Source organism: Phaethon aethereus (assembly GCF_964289735.1).
Source record: "Phaethon aethereus genome assembly, chromosome: 5".
Classification (NCBI taxonomy): domain Eukaryota; kingdom Metazoa; phylum Chordata; class Aves; order Phaethontiformes; family Phaethontidae; genus Phaethon; species Phaethon aethereus.
Window position 1 is genome coordinate 56049123 of NC_138579.1, and position 21465 is coordinate 56070587.

Consider the following 21465-nt stretch of genomic DNA (forward strand, 5'->3'; position numbering starts at 1 on the left):
TGTATAAACTATAAAGTATTCTGGAAATTTGTTTTTATTTTCTGTAAATACATCAACGTAGAGAGTTGATTTTTGTTAAGTAATTCATATGAAAGGAATCTTTTCTTCTAGCAGAAACTTCCTTTCCAGTCATGATTGATCCCATTAATGCAAAAACTTTGATGAATTGGTGCACAAACATTTTTATTTGTTCTCAAGCACTACCATTTGGGTAGCCCTATGATACCTTTTTCTTGCTGTTTGAGATGGGAACGTCCGTACTGGAAGGAGCTGCTCTTTTGATTAATCCTGCCCTTTTGAGATATTTGAAGGCAGATGTCCAGATTCCTCAGTGTCTTCAACTGTTTCCTTCAGTAATCCAGAGTTCTGCTCTAACGAGTTTGGTTTCTGTTGTTGCAATTTGTTCACCAAGTCTGCTTTGCCTGCAGGAACAATTGTTCTCAATCTTATTTACTCTTTGCTGATGGGAACAAACCTTGACTCCACCATCCCCCACACCACACCCTGTTGAGGAAATTCCATGGCATCAGTCTTTTATAGGTGCTTGGGAAAAATGTCCAAGAATGAAAAGCATTAGTCATGTAAGGAAGCTCTTTTTTCATATTCCTAGCATCACTTTTCCTACTTCTTGTTCAAGCATGGCCCAGTCTGTCTCTCCGTAGCCCCAACTTTGAGAGTTTTGTGAAGCCCGGTGTATACAGATTCAGACAGTCATCAGGAAGGAACCTTCAGTGGAAGGGAAGACTCTTACAAAGATTAACTTTGGAAACCTCCTCACCTTCAGCAAGGTACAGTAAGATCCTTTGTCTCCTCTGCCATCTTGTGCTATTGGGCTGTCTAGATTAAATATCTTCATTTTAATTGAGGGACCTGGTAGAATATGCTGTGCTTTACTTTGCCTTGACAGTTGAGACTGAGGTTGAGCAAGTGTCCAGGCCTGGAGAAAATGTTAGTACTATCTATGTACTATGGAGGTTGAAGTTTGGTGTGTTTTCAAGTCGATCTCCTTGCTCCACTTGGTTTGGACCTTATTTTATTGATGGGATCAGGGAGATGGTCAGTCTGGTACACTAAATCAAGAATTAACTGAAGTAGAACATACTGGAGAGGAAAAACAAGGAAGCCCAGAAAACCTGAGGTAGTGACCTGAAATGCCCTATTCCTCAGCAATTTATGAAGTTTGTCATGTTGTTATCCATTCCCAGGGTTCTGATGGGAATTCTTTCCTGAAGCGGCAAGGAACTGAAACTTGCAGACAGTTTATTTATGGAAGATTTCTGCAAATGAGAAGTACGCAGCCAAATCCTGCAACACCTTGTCTTTGGGGAGGATGGGGGGTGGGATCTTGCCAGGGCTACTATAGAAGATTATTCTTTTAACTGCCAAATTGCCAATGAACCTCAGGGAAGATTTTCTTTCAGAAGATAGATCGCAGTAAGTGGTGGATCTTGTGTGTGTGCTCTCTTGAGGCACAGCAGGTATTGTCTCTAGCAGTTATGGCTCACCAGCACAACAGGAGCCTTCTATTACATCCTACTCTGTGTGTTGTCTCCTCTTGTTTAGTTCTGTCTTATCACACAAACATGTTTCTTTATATATTTTGTTCTTCCTTTAACAAGAACTGAATTAACAAAACCTGTGGGCTGGTTCTGGCTTATACAGTCTCTTGTTTTTTCCTGCTTTACAGTATCAGCTTTTGTTACCAAGTTAATGAAATTTTAGCTCACTGAACATTAAAGCATCCTGGATTTTATTTTCATGGATTTGAGTTCCAGATAGCTGTAAATACCTAGAAGGGATTGGCTTTTTCTTTGGCTTCATGGGCTGGCACCATTCCTTGGCTTTATTTTTAAACTCAGAAAGTTAGAGAGTGTGTGTGCTTGTGTATTGCTTTGTGATTCTACACTCCTGTATCTGCTGCTCCCTTCTGGGAGTTACTTGTACATGTCTTTGGTAAAAGTCTCGGAGAAATTCTTTCTATTGTTTGGTTGCTGAGGAGGAGGCTAGGTTCAATGTGAACTGAAGGTACATTCTGAAAGGTTAGTATCAAGTTGTTCATATGCGAAGATTTTTACAGAAGCTTGCTGAGAACATCTTTGAGTAATTGTGTTGTTTCTTTGGTCACCGTCCCTCTTTTGCCTTTCCTTGTTCTTAGTAACTTTCAGTTGCTCAGTAAATAGTTGTGCATGCCATGCCATATTTTATTTTTTTTTATGTGAAGAGAGAGGTATCAGGAAGATGCTGAACTGTCACTAATTTTGATTGAAGCTTTTTGTTGTAAAATAGAAATACAGGTGATTGGCATTAAGGGCAAAGAAACTTATTTCAATATTTATTTGAAATTCCCCTTGTAAGCTATACTGTGTCTATTTTGGCAAACGGAGATTCAGATCATCTATGAAGAGTAGGTTTTAAATGGATTTTTCTTAGCTTTAGCTCACAATAAATGCTGAGTATTTTTAGCAAGAATTTTAAAACAGGAGGAAAACAGCTATGACAAATTTTACACATCTTTTCTGCTCATCTTATGTGTGTGGCAGCCTATAGAATGCCTCGCCCACAGTAGAAGGGGAAGATACAATGCATAAGGCTATTCTCTCCAGGTTTTCCTGGCTGTGGCTTGCTTTCATGCTTGCTTAGTTCTGTCCAGATATATTTTAGTAAGTACTCCATGAGTGGAAGAATTTGGAGAATGACTTGGTCATCGTTCAACATTACACTCTGGGGCTTTTCTAACATAGACCACATATGTGGGAAGAAGCACTATATTATTTTGAATTTCTCTCCTGGTTTTTTGTGCCATATCCTCTCTTTTGCTGTTGGAAGTAGTAATTGTTGTGAACCTAAGTAATGTGAGTGTCTGTCCTAACTTGAAGGGACTTTGATCTTTAAAAAGCTTTCAGAAAAATGAACCTTTAAAATGTGGATGTGGTATAGATTTTGTTCAGGTCATTAGTGTGTGAGGTAAGAGATTCATTACTCTCCCTTTCTATTATTTTTTTCCTTTTTGTTTGTTTTCTTTGGTTTCTGTGGTTGAATTGCTGCAGTTTATGGCTAGCCATATATTTAGCAAATGTAATAAACAAGGTCAGATACATTAGCAAGTATGTGGAAGATTATAGGGAAGAAAGTTCTAATGGGACCTCACTGACAACACATGGATGGTACTAAGCAGTGAAGGATACCAAGAAGAACAGGCTGAGAACTGTAGATTAAGTTGAATTTATGAACGCATGCAACATCTAAAAGCGGAACCCCTGATAGCTAGCCTTTTGAAGACAGTCTTAGCTGATCACAAAAAGGTAATTGTGTGACGGTGGATTTGGTTGTCTGTATTCCCTACCATTCCTTTTGGAAAACAAAAAATCTCTTCCTGGTTATGATGCATGGGCCATAGCAGGGTTCTGTTTCTGCTGAAAGGCTTTCACCTCTCAGCAGTGGTAGCTTCCTTTTGTGTTATGAAATAATACCTTTTTATTGTGCTTCTATACAGGAAACCTGTAAATGTGGTGTTTGTTCTGTTTTCAATATCCTATACCACTAGAGCAAATTTGCAAGAAGAGTTGTAGTTTTGGGGGGCTGACAAGGGCAGCTTGTTGGCTATGAGCTATTTCTTGGAGTTTTTACTTTCTCTTATTCTATTTCCCTTAAAGGAAATTAAACTGTTGCAATTGCAATGATTATAATTCTTTCGGAAACACCTCCCCTTTCACAGTGATTGTGTATCCAGGGTACAAAACTGATACAAATTTCCTTTGAAGAAGAAGAATTTGACCATAAGTGTCCTTGTCTTTCTGGTTTTTCTGTGTACTTGTAGCTGGAAGAGTTGGCACTATCTGAGCCACTTGCTCTTTTGTTAAACTATTTCTGGTTTTTGTTTTAAACCATTTCTCCTGAATCATACTGAAATCACTTCATTCGCATTGTACTAATGTCTCTGTCAATTCACCTATTTGAAGCTGAAAAGCAAAGGTAAAGGCAAGAGAAAATTCACTGCCCTGTTAACTTCTGTCATAAGCTGCCTCCAAGTTCCATATTCGTAGGAACTGCTAGAGAAAGATCCAAATGTGGAATAAGTAATTCGCAACCACACAGCAGTGGCCTTGCAGTTCTGATACACTGGGCCAGAGACTATATAACTTGAGTCACCTCCTTTCTGCCTCACAGCTTTTAATTCAACTTCTAGACTCCCGTGTGGTGTGGGTCCCAGCAGCCATATCCACAGTGATGCTTCTTTATCAGGCTTTGTTATTCAGTAAAAAGCATGGACTGGAAGACTGGGTTAGGGGGTTCCTCCCTAGACCCCTTTCCAGCTGGGAGATCTGAGGGGAAAAAAAATGACGATTTTATTTTGAGTGTTGAGTATTATCACATCACATGACATAGTTGCAGATAGTAGAATGATGATGGGATTGAAATTTTAGAAACTCAAAGCCCTTAGTAGTGTGAAGAATTGATGTGAAACAGATAAATGGTGAGAATTTGCACTTCATAAATTTTGCAGTCATGTGAATTGCATGTAACATGGTCTCAGACAAACAGTTTGAAAACTCAGTAAGGTAGGAGTGCTTTACGCTCATTTTGCATAGAATAACAAGCTGGAAGCTGAAACCAATCATTACATAACAATTGCACTAAACTGTATGGCAACTGATTGCCAAACACAATGTGTATTTACTCTGACTCCTTAGTTTTGTTGGTCCTTGGACATGCGTACAAGAGAAATGGCTATTGCATTTTCAAATAACTTCATTTAAAGCTAAGCGTTACTAAGGTCAACTTTTGAAAGAAGCTGCCTATGTGTACACGATCTGTGCATGTATTTGCATTGATCTAGAGATCTCATTTAACCTTAGGAGCATTTTAAGATCGTTAAATACTTGTTTTCGTAACCTTTAAATGACATGATATTTCCTGTTTAGTAATTATTATTCAGGCTTAATGCTCACTAATGAATCTTACTATCTGAACATAGATAATGTGCTTTGTAAGAGCTTAGTGGCAGTTGAGTACTTCTGAAAAACAGTACCTTTCGGGACTTCTTTTTTTCTTAAGAAGCAAAAAAACCAAACAGGATGCTCCTCCCTCCCCCCTTCAGCCCCCCCAAAGCCTGTCTGGCTTGTTCTTTTCATGGTTACCTTCACGTACTTCTCAAATAGTGAATTTGAGCTAAGATACTATAGGATACAAGAGAGATATATCAGCGTTTGTGAATTTTGAGTACTAGATTTGTAGACGGGCTTTTGCCCCTTCTTTGATACTTGGGAAGTATAATGAGGTCTGACAGGAGAATGTATCCATTTATTTTATTTGGTAGCTGGACTGGTGGTTTTATTCTTTAAATTATTCCAGTTGTGAGGAACTATAAAAAGATCTAACGCAAGTCTGTGATGAAAAATTTCAGTTGGCCATATGTACTTGTTACATTGCTCATGTTTGAGCGCTAGGAATAACTCTGTGATATTATAACATGAAGTTGTATCTCTGTCTTAACAAAGTATGTGCAATGGGGTATTTTCTAGTATGTAGGGTTTTAATTTTTTTGTATTTGTAAGCATTCAGCTGACTTAGCTGGATCTTTGAGTGCTCTGAAAATACCATGACTGATGTCTATGTTTTAGCACTTGAGTCTAGTACATATACAAGTGTGGTTAGCAACTGATATCCTTTAACATTTGTTGTGCTCCTTAAGCAAAATCAATTTTCCTTCTATTTCTTTCTGTGCTGCTTTGTGGCTTGATTTTCTTAAATAAAAGATTAACGATTTTTTAATACAGACCATGAAAAATATTTCTTTGCTTATAAATATTGTCAAAATTAAAACTTTATGATTAATTCCTCCTATATAGTGGAAATGTATATTGTTTTTGTTTAACCTTTGAATTATGTTGGTGCTGATCTCCAGATGAATTTTCATTTTGGCAGTGTATTTTGGATACTCATTTTTTTATAATTCTATGCATGGAAGTACAGACTGTGAGGGCTCTGACACCACAGAGCAAGATTAACCTGCTACCTTGAGAAACTTGCAATCAAAAGCTAAAAAGGGCCAAACCAGCAAACTTGAGGAAGTCCAGTGAACAGCAGCAGCTGTCAGTAGGGACTGGACATACCTGTTCAGAGAGGCATGGCCCAGAGCTGGCTGCCAGCGGCTGTGCAGCAAGCTCTTGTTGGTAAGTGAGGCTCAGTCTCAATGGTGCTGAAGAACAAACAAATCATTCCTACCCCAAGGAAAATTTTGAAGTGGAGTTTGCAAGCTTTTTTTCCACACTTGTGTTGTTTTTTAAGTCCTCTTGTACAGGAGGAGAAGGAGCTATTTCAAGGCCAGTTTGTGGCATGGTAGTTGAAACTCAGAGGCAACTCCCTCTGTTTTGTATAGTTCCTATTTGAACTTCAGTGCAAAGACTGTCTCTCAGTGTAGGTACATATATTCTGTGTGGATCCCAAACAGCTGAGACAGATCTGCAGGTGAAGGGGAATTGCATTTAGCTATGTCCCTTAGGATGCCCATTAGGTTTTGGGGATGTTCTTCTGAATTTAAGAGCTTGTTTCGTTCAGGTCTGCTTTCTTCTCTGTCCAGTGTTATGAGGCATGCAGTATGTAATGAGAATAAAACAATCACAATAATTACAAGTTCCCTTTTTTGGGACAAAGACCTGGACAGGAAGAAGGTATGAGCATCTGATTCATGCAGAATAGAAACACTGGGAGGGATGGGGTTACCTTAGGTAACTCATTCTTGCTTGTACTTAGTGTCATTTAATGAAAAGAAAAATTGTACAAAACACTGTGAAGACAAAGATCTATTCAGGGACAGTGCTTTATGTCAGTTTTACTAAGATCTTTTTATTATGAATATAGGAAGTCTTATTTTTCTAGAATGTCTAAAAACTTACCTTTACAAAGCTGCCTAAATATAGATACAGAAAGCCCTTTAGGAGTATGTCTTCCTACTTGTCTTTTCCACCCTGAAATAGTAAGCAAACTGAAAATCAGTTTGACATTGCTTATATTGATTTTTGGACCTTATAATAGCCAATGGTTGTTTTGTAGGAATTTGCCTACACAAATGTTTTCTTTCAGGCTTGTGCCTGCTAGTGACACAGCTGACTAGAGCTGAAGCAGTTCATTTAAAAGAAAATGGACAATAAAACTGCCAGAAGAGAAGGTCAGGCTATGGGGACAGTATGAGGGTGGCAGTGTGGATTTCTAGAAGTTCATCTGGTTTGAAGAATCATCCTGACAAGTCATACAGTACAAAGGAGGGTGTTCAATCCTTTTGTGCTTGTCTCCTCTTGCTTGCTCCCTTTGCTAGAGGTTAAAAAAACCCAACTAAACAGACCCAAAACACCGTGGGCATGCACACAGGCAGAAGCTGATGGTTGAAATGTAACAAACTGCTGATGTGTCTGATTTAAAAATCTAGGGTAGTTATTTAAAGTTTCTGTAATCCACCAGAGCTATGTTGGAGCAGCATTCACCAAAATTAGGTCGCTTCATGCCCTTGGGATTCAAGTCCCTGCAGTGAACGGATCCTTCTGTAGACAAAAACTTGACATGTAAAATTGTTTTCTGATCCTGATTTTTAAGCTTTTCACTTCAGAGCAAAGCAATGTCTCTTCCCCACCTGGCCATCTGCTTTAGAACAGGAGAAAACTCATGGTATCTTTACAAGCTGTCCTATCTCATTGTATTCCGTGAAATATGAATGGGAGGGGTATTGCTTCTTTTGATCAACATCCTTTTTAATGTCAGGGAAATGAAGGCCATGAAGAGCCAGGAGCTTTTTGTTCTTATCCTCATTGTTGTTCTCTCCTTACTCCTAAGGAGGAAAGTTGTCTTCTTCTTCCTCCCATCTTGCTTTCACATCTAAACCTCTCTTATTAACAGGCAGCATAGCACATCAATACTTACATTACAACCCTGTTCATGTACATACTTAGGTAATCCTTAAACAAGGATGTGCTGCCACTGCAAACAAATACAGATGCTACAGGTATCTCTACAGAGGTGATTATGGGCAGCTATTGCTTCATTTGGTAAACGTCAGAAGTAAATCTCACTAGTATAATTTCCACTTTGCAGGGAATTTCAGATTTCTTTACCGGAGGGACTTGCATTATATTTATTTGGGTAGTAACAGTTCTAAAATGTTGCTAAATTTTAAGACTTTGAGATCTAAACTTCTGCCTCATGCACTGTGTCCTGTAGCTCTGAAATGCTAAAAACATCTCACAGTCTCTTAATATCTGAATTCTAATGAGTTAGAGATCTGAGCTGGAACAAGAAGGCAGGAGTCAAAGGGAACTGCTAGCTGGATAGCGCGCTCTTGTAGATGATGGAATTTTTTCAGGGCATAAATGGCATTTAGATACTTCCACCATTAGGCAGCTCCTTACACCTTTATCCCCTCTCTCCATGCAGTCTCCTTGATGCTAAACATCTTGCCCGTACATAGTTCGAGGTGAAATTTTGTGATTCTTTTATTTCTTTTTTTTATCTTCATATTCTTTAACTCAGTCTCTCTTGGGGGTAGGGAAAAATGGGGATAATATTCCAGAGGGAATACATCACCTCATTGCTCATTATTCATCTCTTGACTTCAAAGGGCATGAATTTTCCTTCTTATCCACTTTTAGATTGTTATGTTCCTCCTTTCAGTGAGAACGCTGCAGTTACAGATGATTGTTATTTGAGGTGAACAGCCCACTCTTAGTCAATTGTAGTTGCTTTTCTAATGGTTCTGAATCTGAACAAGCTGGGTGATCTCCTGGGAGGGCTCTGGAGGTGCCGTTGTTGGTTTTGTGATACTGTTCTGTTTCTGTACATGGTTAGAGTTCAACTCCAGTGGATGTAGAACTCATCTGCTTCTGGAGCTGCTGAGAAAGTTAAAGCCACTTAGCAAGTCCCAGGATTGGTCGTCTAATGTTCTATTTTTATAATGCTTCCTATTTCTTTGTAGTTACTGTTACTCTACTTTTCAGAATCATGCATATCTGAGGCTTGTTATCTAGTGAAATCTCTGTGCAAATGGTCTCTGAATATTTGTTCTTGGGAATGCATCTTATGGACAACAGCAAAAAAGCCCATTTCTCCTTCAGACTGCTGTTCCAGAGCATTTCTTGTGATATTCTGTGTCTGTCTTTCCACTGCCTGCCCTTGAGTCTTTTTGACAAGGTAAATATTAGCACTGGGAACTTAATTACCTTCACTTTGTTTATCTCTTTTAGACAGATGCCTGTTCCTTCCTGGATGGGCTCAGATGGCAATGGGATATTGAGAGTAGCAGGATCACTTCAATTCTCCAAATTAGGCAGGCTCACAAATGTTTGCCAGATTGGAGTTATAGGTAATGCTTTTCATAAAATGATCTAGAAAACATGGATATATTGTAATTTTTAATCTCTGAATAAGATTTTCTGTAGCACTGTGCTGTCTTAAGTCTAATGAAACAAGATCTGGATCTTGCCTCAAAGGGGATAAATGCCTGAGTAGTCTGCTTACAGGCAAAGAGGAGGAAATAAAACACAAAAAAATAATTGTGAACAAATAAAAGCATATGCCCTGTGTTTAATAGTTCAAGGGTGTTGCTTTTTCAAAATGGTGTCCAGAAAGAATTGGATAAGTGCTTAGAAAGAAGCTTTCTGGGGAACTTTAGAGGAAGAGATGCTGAACTGCAGAAGAAAGGAAATTCCAGGTTAGGGAGGCCTATGGAAGGAAGCATGTAACAGTGCAGAAGGGCATGGAGATATAAATATAGAATGTCAGTAAAAGTGTATGACTCATACTGCTTTAGTAGCACAGTGCAGAATTTATTTGCAGAAGTACAGAACAAAAACCCTCTGGTATACTATGATGCATTTGCAGATATTTCTCCATAGCTGGTTAATGTTTTATGCAGCCTGCTTTTGTAGAGGCATCACTAAATTGTGCCTTGATTTTCTTTTTTTTCTTCTTTTTGTTAGGACTTTGGTTTTAGATGAAGAGTTAAGTCCTCTATTGAACCTTGAATGCAGCAGTTTTGTTTGCTGGGTAGAGATGAGTTAGATTTGTTTTTAATCATATAACTAAATTTAGCCAGCAATCTGCATTTTAAGGCATTGCTATTAAAAGTCTAAAAGTGAGATATGTATCGTAGTTTGAATTTAAAATGAGCCAGAGGCACAGCTGGTGAGGCAGTCATGACTCTCTAATCATGAGTGGAGAGAAATGAGAAGGGAATTTTCTCATCTTCCAGGATGAATGCAAAGTGTGATATGTTCTTTAACATCTCCCCCTGCACCCTCCCCGCTTCCCCAGCTTTGTTTCATGATCGCATGGACCTTATGACCTCCCCTCCACATTTTCTTTTTTGAGCCAAGATCATAATTTGTTTGATATCAGCAGTATGAATACAACTTTACAAGCATTTAACTTATTACATTTTAATTTTTCTTTCGGTTTATTCAGAATTTCATATGGTACTTCATGTTTCCAGTCTCTCCCCTAAAAGCAAAGAAGCCTTTATCCCACCTAAAACCCAAACCCAAGGGCAGGACTTCCAAGGTATCTGGAGAGTCTTGGAATTCGCCATACTCAAAAGTTATTTTTGTTGAATCTTTCAAAGCGGTGAAGCATGCTATTAAGTATGTGAATAATCCCATTAGCTGAACATTGCCCATCTTGATACATAACTTGGAGTAACTTTGGAAGCAAAAAAGAAAAAGTGTACCTGTTTTTTAGTGAATGAAAGTCAAAGCTATTTAGGTGTTTAATGGTGTCAACAGTCCTGATAAAGATGGATCTGTTGGTAAAGTGCATGGTAAACAGCATGTGATGTGAAACTGCAAGTTCTCTCTAGTCTATCACACAGAATATTAAATTGACTTAATACAGCACTGCCATAGCTGACATCCTTGAAATGCTTTTTTTTGTTTTGACTGAATTTTCCTGAAGAGGCATGACCTCAATACTATACGTAGATTTGTGTTTTAGTGATACATTTTTAATAGCTATTATAAATGAGTATGGAAAAAAATTCAGGAGCATGCCCTCTTATATAAAGATGTAGAAGTTCATAGAAAGAAGATGTGTTAAGAGATGTGGGCAGCTCTGGTACACTGAACTCCCATGTAGGAGGATGAAGGAGCCATTTAAGCCTTTGTCAGAGCAACCTTTTGTCAGATAATCCTGCTTTGTACTGAAACCATCCACAGATACTGGTGTTAGACTGTAGGTGTGGCAGTGATGCCTAGTTTCCAGCTGCTGAATTAAAGCTGTCTTCAGCCAAGAAGGAATTAGGGATGGATGGATGAATGTTTTTCTGTAAGGTTGCCCTGCACAGAGGCTGTTCCTAGGTAGAAAAGGAAATTTCTCAGAATGGTTGAAGGACATTAGTGATTGTGCTCAAGGACAGCAGACATTTGTCATTGTGGGAGAGGTGCTGGTTTGCCCATTGTGGGGCAGGGAGGAGGCAGCAGCAACCTCTGTGTCAAATTTTAATACCTGCTCCTGTGACTTTTCTGTGAAAGGAAGCATTAGGAATTTTATATATAACTTCCTATTTCAAGCCTGAGTGAGATTAAGCATTCAGTGTGAATATCCAGAGTTATTTGAAAAGTAATTGTTAATGCAACCATGAATTGAGATAGCCTAGATGAACTCCTTTATCTAGTATTTATGAAAGGATGGTTCAAAGCTTGCCTGGATACCAAATAGAGACTTCAAGGATATAACACTAGTGCAGTCATGATATTATCTTAAAAGAGGAAAATTGATATAAAGATGAATCTGAATCTAGTGAAAATAAGTAAATTTTAATGTTCCTATTTGCCTGTTGTGTTTTACTGAGAAAACAACCTGTTGTTAAAATGCTGGGTTTTTTTTATTGCTAATTGTCTCCAAATACTTATGTGGCTGAGCAGATTGATTAAGGAAGTGCGAAAAGGGAACAATGACATGCTTTACAGCCTCAGCAGCACCATAAAGCAGTACAGTAAGAGCTACAGTGTCAGGCAGGAAGCAACCAGAAGTGCTTTATGCAATGTTGCTGTATTTGCAATACTCTGAAGGTTGTGAACTTGTAATTTTGAGGCCATTCTCCAACTGTCTATGCTTTGTGATAGCGTAAGGGCAAAAGGATGATGTGAAGAAAATGCAGAGGAGCCTTTCTGATAGTGGAGTGCCTAGTGCAGTGCTGCAAGCACTTGAATATGCACTTCATCCATATTCTGTAAGGGATGTGACCATGTGTTTCAGATGATTTGCTGCTGTATGTATACCGATGCAGACTGCGGTGTTTACAGTTTAAAAAGAGGAGGAAACTAGATCTGTATGACTATGTAGAGTCTCAGATGATGTGGCATACTGTTGTACTATTTGCTTAAGGGGCTATCCTTCTAGCTCTCTGAACTCCTGTATTGTATGTTTCATTAGGATTGTACACTGGAATGACACTGGATGCATGAATTATATCTATTACTCCTTAATTCCAAATGTTGTTGAACTATCTGGCCTTTACTGGATGTAGCATTTGCCTGCTGAAAAAAGGAGCAGTTCCAATGAAGTTATCTGGGACAATGTGGATGTTCACAGTTGAGGAGTTGAAGTGCCTTTTGGAGTTGGAGCCTCCATTCTCAAAACATGGCAAGATCAAGGTCTTAGGAAGCATTGTTATTATCTTAAAAAAACTGGAAAAGCTTTGCAACGTTCTATGCTTCTTTCACACAAGTTGTAGAAATAAGTCCTGTCTTTTGTGCCACGTTACTATATAAAGTCTGGTATGAAATACCACATTTTCAGATGCTTCAGCCACTTCCATGGTTGATGTACTCTGTCCAGTTGACTCATCCCTGTGTATGTTTTCTTGACTTCTAATGAAAATCTGTTCTATTCTAATATTGGACCAACACTCCTTGTTATATCCCCCTTCATTAAGTAATTCATCCTGCAGCCTCCTTACTCTGTATGACTAATGTCTTTTTCTCAAATATTCTTAGAACATTTTAAAACACCATCGATATTATAAGCAGCACAGTAGCAGTACTTCTCATTACAATTGCTTAGCGCTTTCTGTCATAACTGAGTGCTTTCTTTTGCTTAGGATTTTGATGAAACTTTAACCTTTCTGGCTGGAATTTTCCATGCATTGGTGTTTGCCTCAGCCTTTTTCCACTTTCCACTTGAGACTGATTTTTGTTGTTGGTGGTTTTTTTGTTTGCTGAAACTATAATCAGTAAATCAGTATTTCATAGAGAAAACACTTCTAAAGCAGCTTCTGTTATGTTCTCTCTCAGAAAAGACAGTGGGGTTTGTTTTGTTTTGGTTTGTTTTTTTTAAAGGATCCTTAGGCAGATGTGTTCAGCTGAAGAATAGGAACGATTGACCATTAGCAGGAGACTGAGCATGGGAGGGGGAATGCTCACCAAACAGGGGCAAGTCTGAGGAATGAATTTCTGCTGATTAGAAGGGAGAACTGAGTTGATGAGCACTGAGAAGGAACTGCTTGCTTACGTAATCTTTGGGCATTCAAGAAGTTCTTCCTAAAATCAAAAATTAATTTATCTGACTTTAATTTTCCTAATGGATCTTCTCCATGTTTGCCTACCAATAACCACCTGGAACTTGTTTCCCTTATAGCAGCAAAATAGGAAAAAGTTACTTATTTCTGTTTGTAAACAGAAACAGCTTACCTTCACCTAAAGGCTCTGTTTGGTTTTGCATGTGTAAGTAATTCTGTGCTTGCTTGTCCAGTGAAAGAAAATAGAATCTGTGGATGGAATGTGTTTTGTTGTACCTAAGCATTATTGCTGTCTGGTTTTAATCCCTCAAATATGCTTGCATTCTTCAGTTCCACTGAATTTACTGAAATAATTTGCAGTAATAGGTATGAGCATACTTCAAAGCCTTTGTAAGGCTGAATAAAACCACTGGGATCATACTGTTTCCAGTTCTATTACTTTAATTTCAACTTGTTGTTACTGTTGAAATTTCAGTGTACCTTAAAAACTGATCCAATAACAGAATCGCAGAGTGAACCTGAAGGAGACCGATATCCACAGCGTAGTACAAAAAAAGACCAAATTTTGTAGACCCTGGCATATGGAAAAGATACTCACTAGCAGAGTGAGGGGCTTTTTCCAGTCATTGAAAAAGACACAATAAACAGCTGATGGCAACTGTAGTTAGACAAATTAATCCTGTTGAAAAGAGAGACGGTTTCTGAAAAGTAAAAACAGTTAAACATGGAGATAGCAGCTTGGAGTAGATGATGGACTCACTAGCCCTTAATCCATAAGGGGAAATCACGTATGCAGTTTAGTTTGACTTCGGAGTAGGTGGTTGTGGTGTTCGGCTCTGACCTTACAGCCGGGGCAGCTGGGGCCCACTGCACTTTTCTCCACTTTTCACTGCCCCTTGGCGGAGGGGAGTGGAATTGCTTGCTTTGCACAGAACTTGCACTAGCAGCTCGTCGTCAAGATGGTGATCATATCAGCTGCTCCCTGGGTTCTGCTGGTCACTGTCAGGATGGGAAAATTATTTTCTCTGTAACTGGTCAGGTGTGAGTTGGGATTTTAGATTGCCTTCATCTGAATCCAGCAGCAGACAAGACTTGAGACAAGGTGGAACAGTATCCTGATGTGATGATGCAAAGGATCATTTCTGTTATATGAGAGTCTGGTGTTTCTTGTTCATGTCTGAGTCCAGATAGAGCACCAGATTTGCTTGTGGAAATAATTTTTTTTTCCCAGAAATGTCAGACTTGAGAGGAACCTCTGCTGCCCCTGTGTACAGGATAGTGCTATAGACTGTGTATGAGGATCTGGGTGTGTATTATCAAATACACTGCTTGCCTTTCCAAAGGCCTTGTGGGCTGCTGATGCTTTTGCCTGTGGCACTTGATGCTTTTGGTATATTATCTAACTAGACGTTACAGAAATTCTTTCTGGCTTTAAATTTCATAAAACTCAGCTTCAGTTCCTGTAGTTTATACAAAATAGAGCATCCTGCCTGTCCTTTTCCAGTCTACTAATAGTGTTCTGGATAGGTTCTGTAACCTGGTCTGATATAAAAGCCTGAAGCTTAGTTTACATTTAAATTTGCTATGTAACATACTGATGTAGGAGACCTCTTGCAACATTTTTGCAGCTGCAGATGTTTTCAGCAGAGATCTATACAAATTGCAAAGTAAATATACTATCCTCCAGAACAAGCATGTTTTTTAAATGCAAACTGTTTTCCTAATCTCTATAAGGTATACTGGTAGTTCTCTTAATGAAACTTGTTTCAATGCTTTAAGTGAAGGAAATGAAACTACTATATTGAAAGACCTCACATGTAGTCTGTGGCTGGTTTCAACTTTTCCCTGAACTGCTAGGAAGCTCCAAAGGAAGAAAATCTTTGTGCCCTTGAGACAACTAAAGGACAACTAATTTTATCACTTAATTATTTCAGGGGAAGCATTATCAGTGAACTGAGAGAATGCATCTGAAAAACAGTTGCAAAGATCAGAATAAAAGATACCACTGCTAGCAGAATTCCAAGGAAAAGGCATATGCTTCTCATCTATTTAAATATATGAAGCTAGAGGTTTCTACTTTATTTACGAGATACGTTATCAGCTTAAACTGCGCAAACCAGCACTACCCACCTGTGTCCCCTTCAAGACAGTTTAATAGTACATAAAGGAAGAAGGAGGCGTTCAGGTTTCTGAAGGTTTGTGTTATGGCATGTGTTAAGAAAACCCTCAGTTGTCATCTTTGGGCAGTGTAACTGGTACCCGCTGCTTCCAACCCCTCTGTGGGATATGCCTCTACTGACTGACAAGGGGAGAAGTGTGTGTGTTTAAGCTGACTTGCTTGACTTGGTTGTATCTGCTTGAGGGTAGAAGGCTCTGCAGAGGGATCTGGACAGGCTGGATCGATGGGCTGAGGTCAATTGCATGAGGTTTAATAAGGCCAAGTGCCGGGTCCTGCACTTGGGTCACAACAACCCCATGTAACACCACAGGCTTGGGGAGGAGTGGCTGGAGAGCTGCCCAGCGGAAAAGGACCTGGAGGTGGGGGTGCTGGTTGACAGCCGGCTGAACATGAGCCAGCAGTGTGCCCAGGTGGCCAACAGCATCCTGGCCTGTATCAGAAATAGTGTGGCCAGCAGGAGTAGGGAAGTGATCATGCCCCTGTACTTGACCCTGGTGAGGCCAAACCTCGAATACTGTGTTCAGTTTTGGGCCCCCCACTACAAGAAGGATGCTGAGGTGCTGGAGTGTGTCCAAAGAAGGGCAGTGAAGCTGGTGAAGGGTCTAGAGCACAAGCTGTGTGAGGAGCGGCTGAGGGAACTGGGGTTGTTTAGTCTGGAGAAGAGGAGGCTGAGGGGAGACCTTATCACTCTCTACAACTACCTGAAAGGGGGTTGTGGTGACATGGGTGTCAGTCTCTTCTCCCAAGTAACCAGTGATAGAACGAGAGGAAACAGCCTCAAGTTGCTCCAGGGGAGGTTTAGACTAGATATTAGGAAAAATTTCTTTAGAGTGGCTAAACATTGGAACAGGCTGCCCAGGGAAGTGGTGGAGTCATCATCACTGGACGTATTCAAGAAACATGTAGACGTGGCACTTCGGGAGATGGTTTAATGGGCATGGTCGTGTTGGGTTGATGGTTGGACTTAACAATCTTAAAGGTCTTGTCTAACCTTAATGATTCTGTGATTCTGTATTTTCCTCAAATCCACATAATTTGGCTTATGACTTGATGACTTGAGTTCAATTCTGGAGAGGAGTTTGAGGCTTGGCTGAAATGTGTATGTAACTCAGGGTCACTGCAGGCTTCCTTCTGAGCTAAAATGCGGGTTGCTGCTTCTAGTTAAAACTGAGTTGAGAACATACTGTATATGCTGTGTGTATATAATTTTTTAAATTGGAAGCCCAAAAGGGACAGCTTTTCATGACTTACCTGCAGAGACCTAGTTATTTCATTAAGAAAATAAAGCTGTCAGTATGATTGTTTTTTTTTTTTTAAATACTGCAAACTTGAAGGTAAAAAGCATTGCTTTTTATGGGTGCTAACCATAGTGGGGAATAGACTTTTGGGTGTCAGTCCTGAAGCAGTGAATCTGGTATAATATGGGGAGAGAAGGGTAATCCATATACTGCTGATTTCATTTAAAGTTATCTTTCCTTGGCCAATGTGCGAATCCTGTGAAAACAAACCAGTGCATTTCCAATGCTTAGTGACAACTGTGATGGTGTTCCTGACTAACCAGTTGCTGTCCTGAGGGCTGTTACTCTGCTAACAGAAGTTTTGACAGAAGGCAACTTCTATCAGGAAAACATAAACTGTACGTTAAATACAGGACATGCGATGGATGTCTCTATGACAAAGACTGGGAATAGCGAAGAGTCTTTTATGTTTCAGAATAAGCTGTTTTGTGTGTGCTTCTGTTAAGCTAAAAATACGTCCTTTGTATAACCAAAGCGTATATGCAGCTTTACTGACATGGTTTCATTTATAGCCCAGGCCACCCTACAGTTGTTATTCTGCTAGAAAATAACAAGTTAATGAAGTTTGAGTAACTGCATAGAAGCACATCATAATACGTCTCTCGCTGGTTTTAATGTTTTTTTTCTTCTGCTCCCAGAATTAAGTTAGTTTTCACTAGGTTTTTGAAGCTTTAGGTAAGATGCATTAAGAAGTATTGTTCTAGTTTTGAATTGGTATTCAGATGTTCCAGGAACCTAGTGAATGAGTAATCTTGAAATGTGTTTTGTGTTTAGAAACTGGCAAGGTATTCACCTGGGGCAGAGCGAACTACGGGCAACTTGGAAGGCACGTGGTGGTTCCTGATGGGCAGGAAGCATGCAGAGCATCTGAAGAACACTTGGAGATGTTGTGTAACATCCCTATTTCAGTGCCTTGCCTAAATGGAGCATCTCAGGTAAAGAAGAAAATTACTATTCTCCCTCCCCCCCCCCTTTTTTTTTGCTGTGCATTAAAGTAATCAGAACAATTTCCTAATAGAACCTTTTCAAATGCTGCAGCACAAGTCCTTGCTGCTCTTCCTGTAAGCTCAGAAGTTATTTCAAATTTCTTAAAAGGCTTTTACATTCAGAAACTAATTTTTTCCTTGGTGGAACCAGAGTTACCATTAGCAGAAGATGTCAAGTTCCCTCAGATATCAATGTGTGCAGGAGAGAGTTGCACCTGCAATACAGCCTAGCAGATGAGCTGGGACCCTTCCTAGTTGCAGTGCTACTTTTCTCTGAAGCTTTCTAACAGTTTAGACAATGGCCTTTCTCTAGCTGATAAATAATAATGCCACAGCTTCTAGAATATTTGTCTAACTTAGAACATCCTTCAGTGATATTGGAGGCTTTCTCTTCATATGGCTAACGTGATACATAATGATATCAAGCATAAAGATGATCAGAAAGAAAACTTGAAGTTGTTTGCTGTAGTCTTACACAACATGCAACCTGTAGTGCCTACAAACCATTTTCTTGGCTTTTTAAGTGGTTGAGAGGCAGCATGTAGCAATTGGCCTGTTGGCAGGCAATGTGCAGGTCCCATCTGGGCAGATAACCAGTCAAAAAGTATGCATCTCCCTGTTGGGTAGCTGGCAGTCAAAATGCAAGGGATAAGTACAGGTTGACAGCTTCAGCTGCAATGTATGTACTGTACCTCCACCTCTTGGTAGTCTCTCATGGTGAGACTTTGGTTAGAAAAGTCAGCTTCTGCCCTTTCCTATCATTAGTGTTCTGTGAATGTGTGTGTTCACAGATGTGAAGTGGATCTTCAGAGCCCAGGATGCTGCAGTAATGAATAATTTGTTTAGCCAGTGTTGACTCCACTGAGTCTCAAACAGCTTTCCTACTCGTTTTGAGATTAGTGTCCCTGCTTTTGTCACTAGATATTTATAGAGAACACCATTGTTGAATCTGTTTCACTCTGTTTTTCATTTGTGCTTTGGGCAAGGCCTCAAGTATGTAGTTCTGTTGTTTCTTGTACAATACAAAGCCAAGGCAGCCATAGCTTTTGCACAGGGAAACTCATGCTTGGCACGAGGAGTGATCCATGAAGGTGAAGGAAAGGGATTAATTCAGATGTATTCATTGAAAAGGAAGAGAAAAACAATCTCATCTTCATTCTGCTGCCCTCAGCGCTGTTCCTCCTTATAGACCTATGAGAGACTTGATTTGAGTGATTAGCAATGGCAGTGTTCTGGAGCAGGCATCATTTTTTGCAGAGCTAACAGCATGAAGATGATTTAAGAAGAGCGTGATCAAGAGCTAGCATCATTTGTACCCTGAGAGGAGCTGTGTTGATGAGAAAAGGAAAAAGCAGATAATAAGAGCCTAAATTGCTTCACTTTAAGATTACAAAATAATGCCAGAGCTAGAATTTATACTTAAAAATGTCTTAAATTGCAATATGTAGGCTATGTAGAGTGTGAGCTGATTTCGTTTACACATGAGCTATCCGTTTTTCCATTTGTTGTCATATGGAGATGAGGTTTGATTTGAGAGCTGAATTAAAAGGAATACAGAGAAGATGAGTTCTTTTCCATGTTTACCTTGAATTAACAATTCCAATTTGCATGTTTAATGCAGAGAGCCAGTTTATAATCATTATAACTAATGATTTTTATCCACGGTCTGTTTTTATAAATCACTTTTAATGATTCGGCTGAATTTTTGGCAAAGTTGCAGTCTGCTGATTGCCTCTGCACTTCAGTTAGTATTGTTAAAACCAAAATGGAGAAACTAATCTAAGGATTACAGCACCATATAAAAGGCACACTCGTTTACCTCAAGGACAGCGCAGTAGATTTAACCTCCTGTGCTGCTCCTTGTCTCCATGCCCATGGCTTACCTGCTTTCTCCACCAAAGACCAGGGATTCTCCTTTCTTTGTGCTGAAATTGATATAATGTCTGTGTCTGTCTTCCACTCCAAAACCTGATTTTTGAAGTGTTGTGAGTGACTTATTCCACTGTGAGTTTGACTTCATTTGTCAAACTCCTTTGGAAGCATTGACCTTGAGAAATAGGAGCACTTCTTTTCTTTCAACTAAAACAATGGAGGAACAAAAGCCTGAGTTTTAGATAATTATCTACTAATCTGAGGATGTCTTCCTGGCAGCTTTAAAAGAGTGTTGTGGACATCAGGTTCTTGGAGTCGCGTGTATTTAAACTTCTTGAATTATGTGACTGCAGGTCTATTTATTATTTTCTTCTCAGTGGAATAGGAGAAGGCACTGAAAAGAATGTTCAGGCTGTAGCTGAAGTCAGTTGTGTGAGACATTAAGCATGCGGTGCTCTTGTGTTGTGGGGAGTCCTTGATTGGACCTCTTCAGAACATCTGACTCATCTGCTGCCTGATGTGCATCCATATCCACCGCTCTTCAGATGAAAGGACAATTAAATACAAATGGCCTGAAGTATGATGAGCCTCTGTATTTAGCAAATGCTACAAAGGCCTGGTTTAATGTTTCCTCCTTGTCAAAATGCTTTTCCAGTCCGTTTGATATTTTTGGTTTTAATAGCTATTGTTTTACTGTTTGTGGTATGTTCAGCATGTCATTCACATTGCAGCAAACATTTGCTGCAGCAATAAACAAGTGAGAAGTCATTGTGCAGTGCTGGATGTTTCTTGCAAAACTGGATGGAAGGAAGGGCTACAGTTGTTTCGGATATGCAGCACGGTTCAGGTGGAGCTGTGTTTTCATCATATACTTTCTCTAATTAAAGCAAGCTGTGCTAGATTAGTTTTCTGGGGAGGGAGATCTGAAATTTCAGTTAAGAAATTTTAAAAAATTTCTATGTCACACTGTTACTTTTGAGTGTATGTTTTCTTGGTCTTCATTCCCTCTGCAGTTTTACCATCACCCAACTTAAATCTTGATGGTGGATGTAGGGGCCAGTTGTGTCAGGGAATGAAAATAACCAATGGACTTGTGGCAACCTGTACCTGCTGTGTTTATCCTGATCCTACTGTAGTCTGTAATTCCAGCGTGTATGTTCATCCTGGTGTGTGTGTGTTCATCCTGCACAATACAGATTGGTTTGGATTTCCATATAGTTCCTTTCTTCAGGGAATGTCATCATGAATACACACATTCTCCCAGCCCTTTGCAGGCAAAATTTATTGCCACTCTTTTCAGTGGTAGCTGCAGCAATGTGTCATTTTTGTTTAAGTATTTTAAAGATAGCCTTGTTTTTAGTATATTCTTGGTTTTTTCCCCTTTTTTCCTATTCATGCTTCAAAATATTAAGCATCTACCTACATGACAATTCTGATATCTGTTATGATGATAATTAATTGGTTGATTATTATATGACTGATAGGTTAATATATAAGCATCATTATTACCTTAACATATAGACACAATAATATTGAAAATAGAACCTTTTGGTTTACAAAAAATGACAACTTTTTTTTTTATTTTTTGGCTTCTCAGGGAAAATTGTTAGTGGCCTCTTTGTAAGTAGAGCT

The 21465-nt window shown here is 39.3% G+C and overlaps 1 protein-coding gene across 1 annotated transcript in view; it reads left to right on the forward strand.

Annotated features, from left to right (window-relative positions):
• The window catches only part of SERGEF (secretion regulating guanine nucleotide exchange factor), a gene marked incomplete at its 3' end in the record, with an annotated part of 162482 nt that overhangs the window by 24124 nt on the left and 116893 nt on the right, over nucleotides 1–21465 (forward strand). Inside the window, exon 9 of the mRNA XM_082000009.1 lies at nucleotides 17750–17910. Within this exon, the coding sequence (XP_081856135.1) occupies nucleotides 17750–17910 (161 nt within the window). The remainder of the gene's footprint in view (nucleotides 1–17749; nucleotides 17911–21465) is intronic.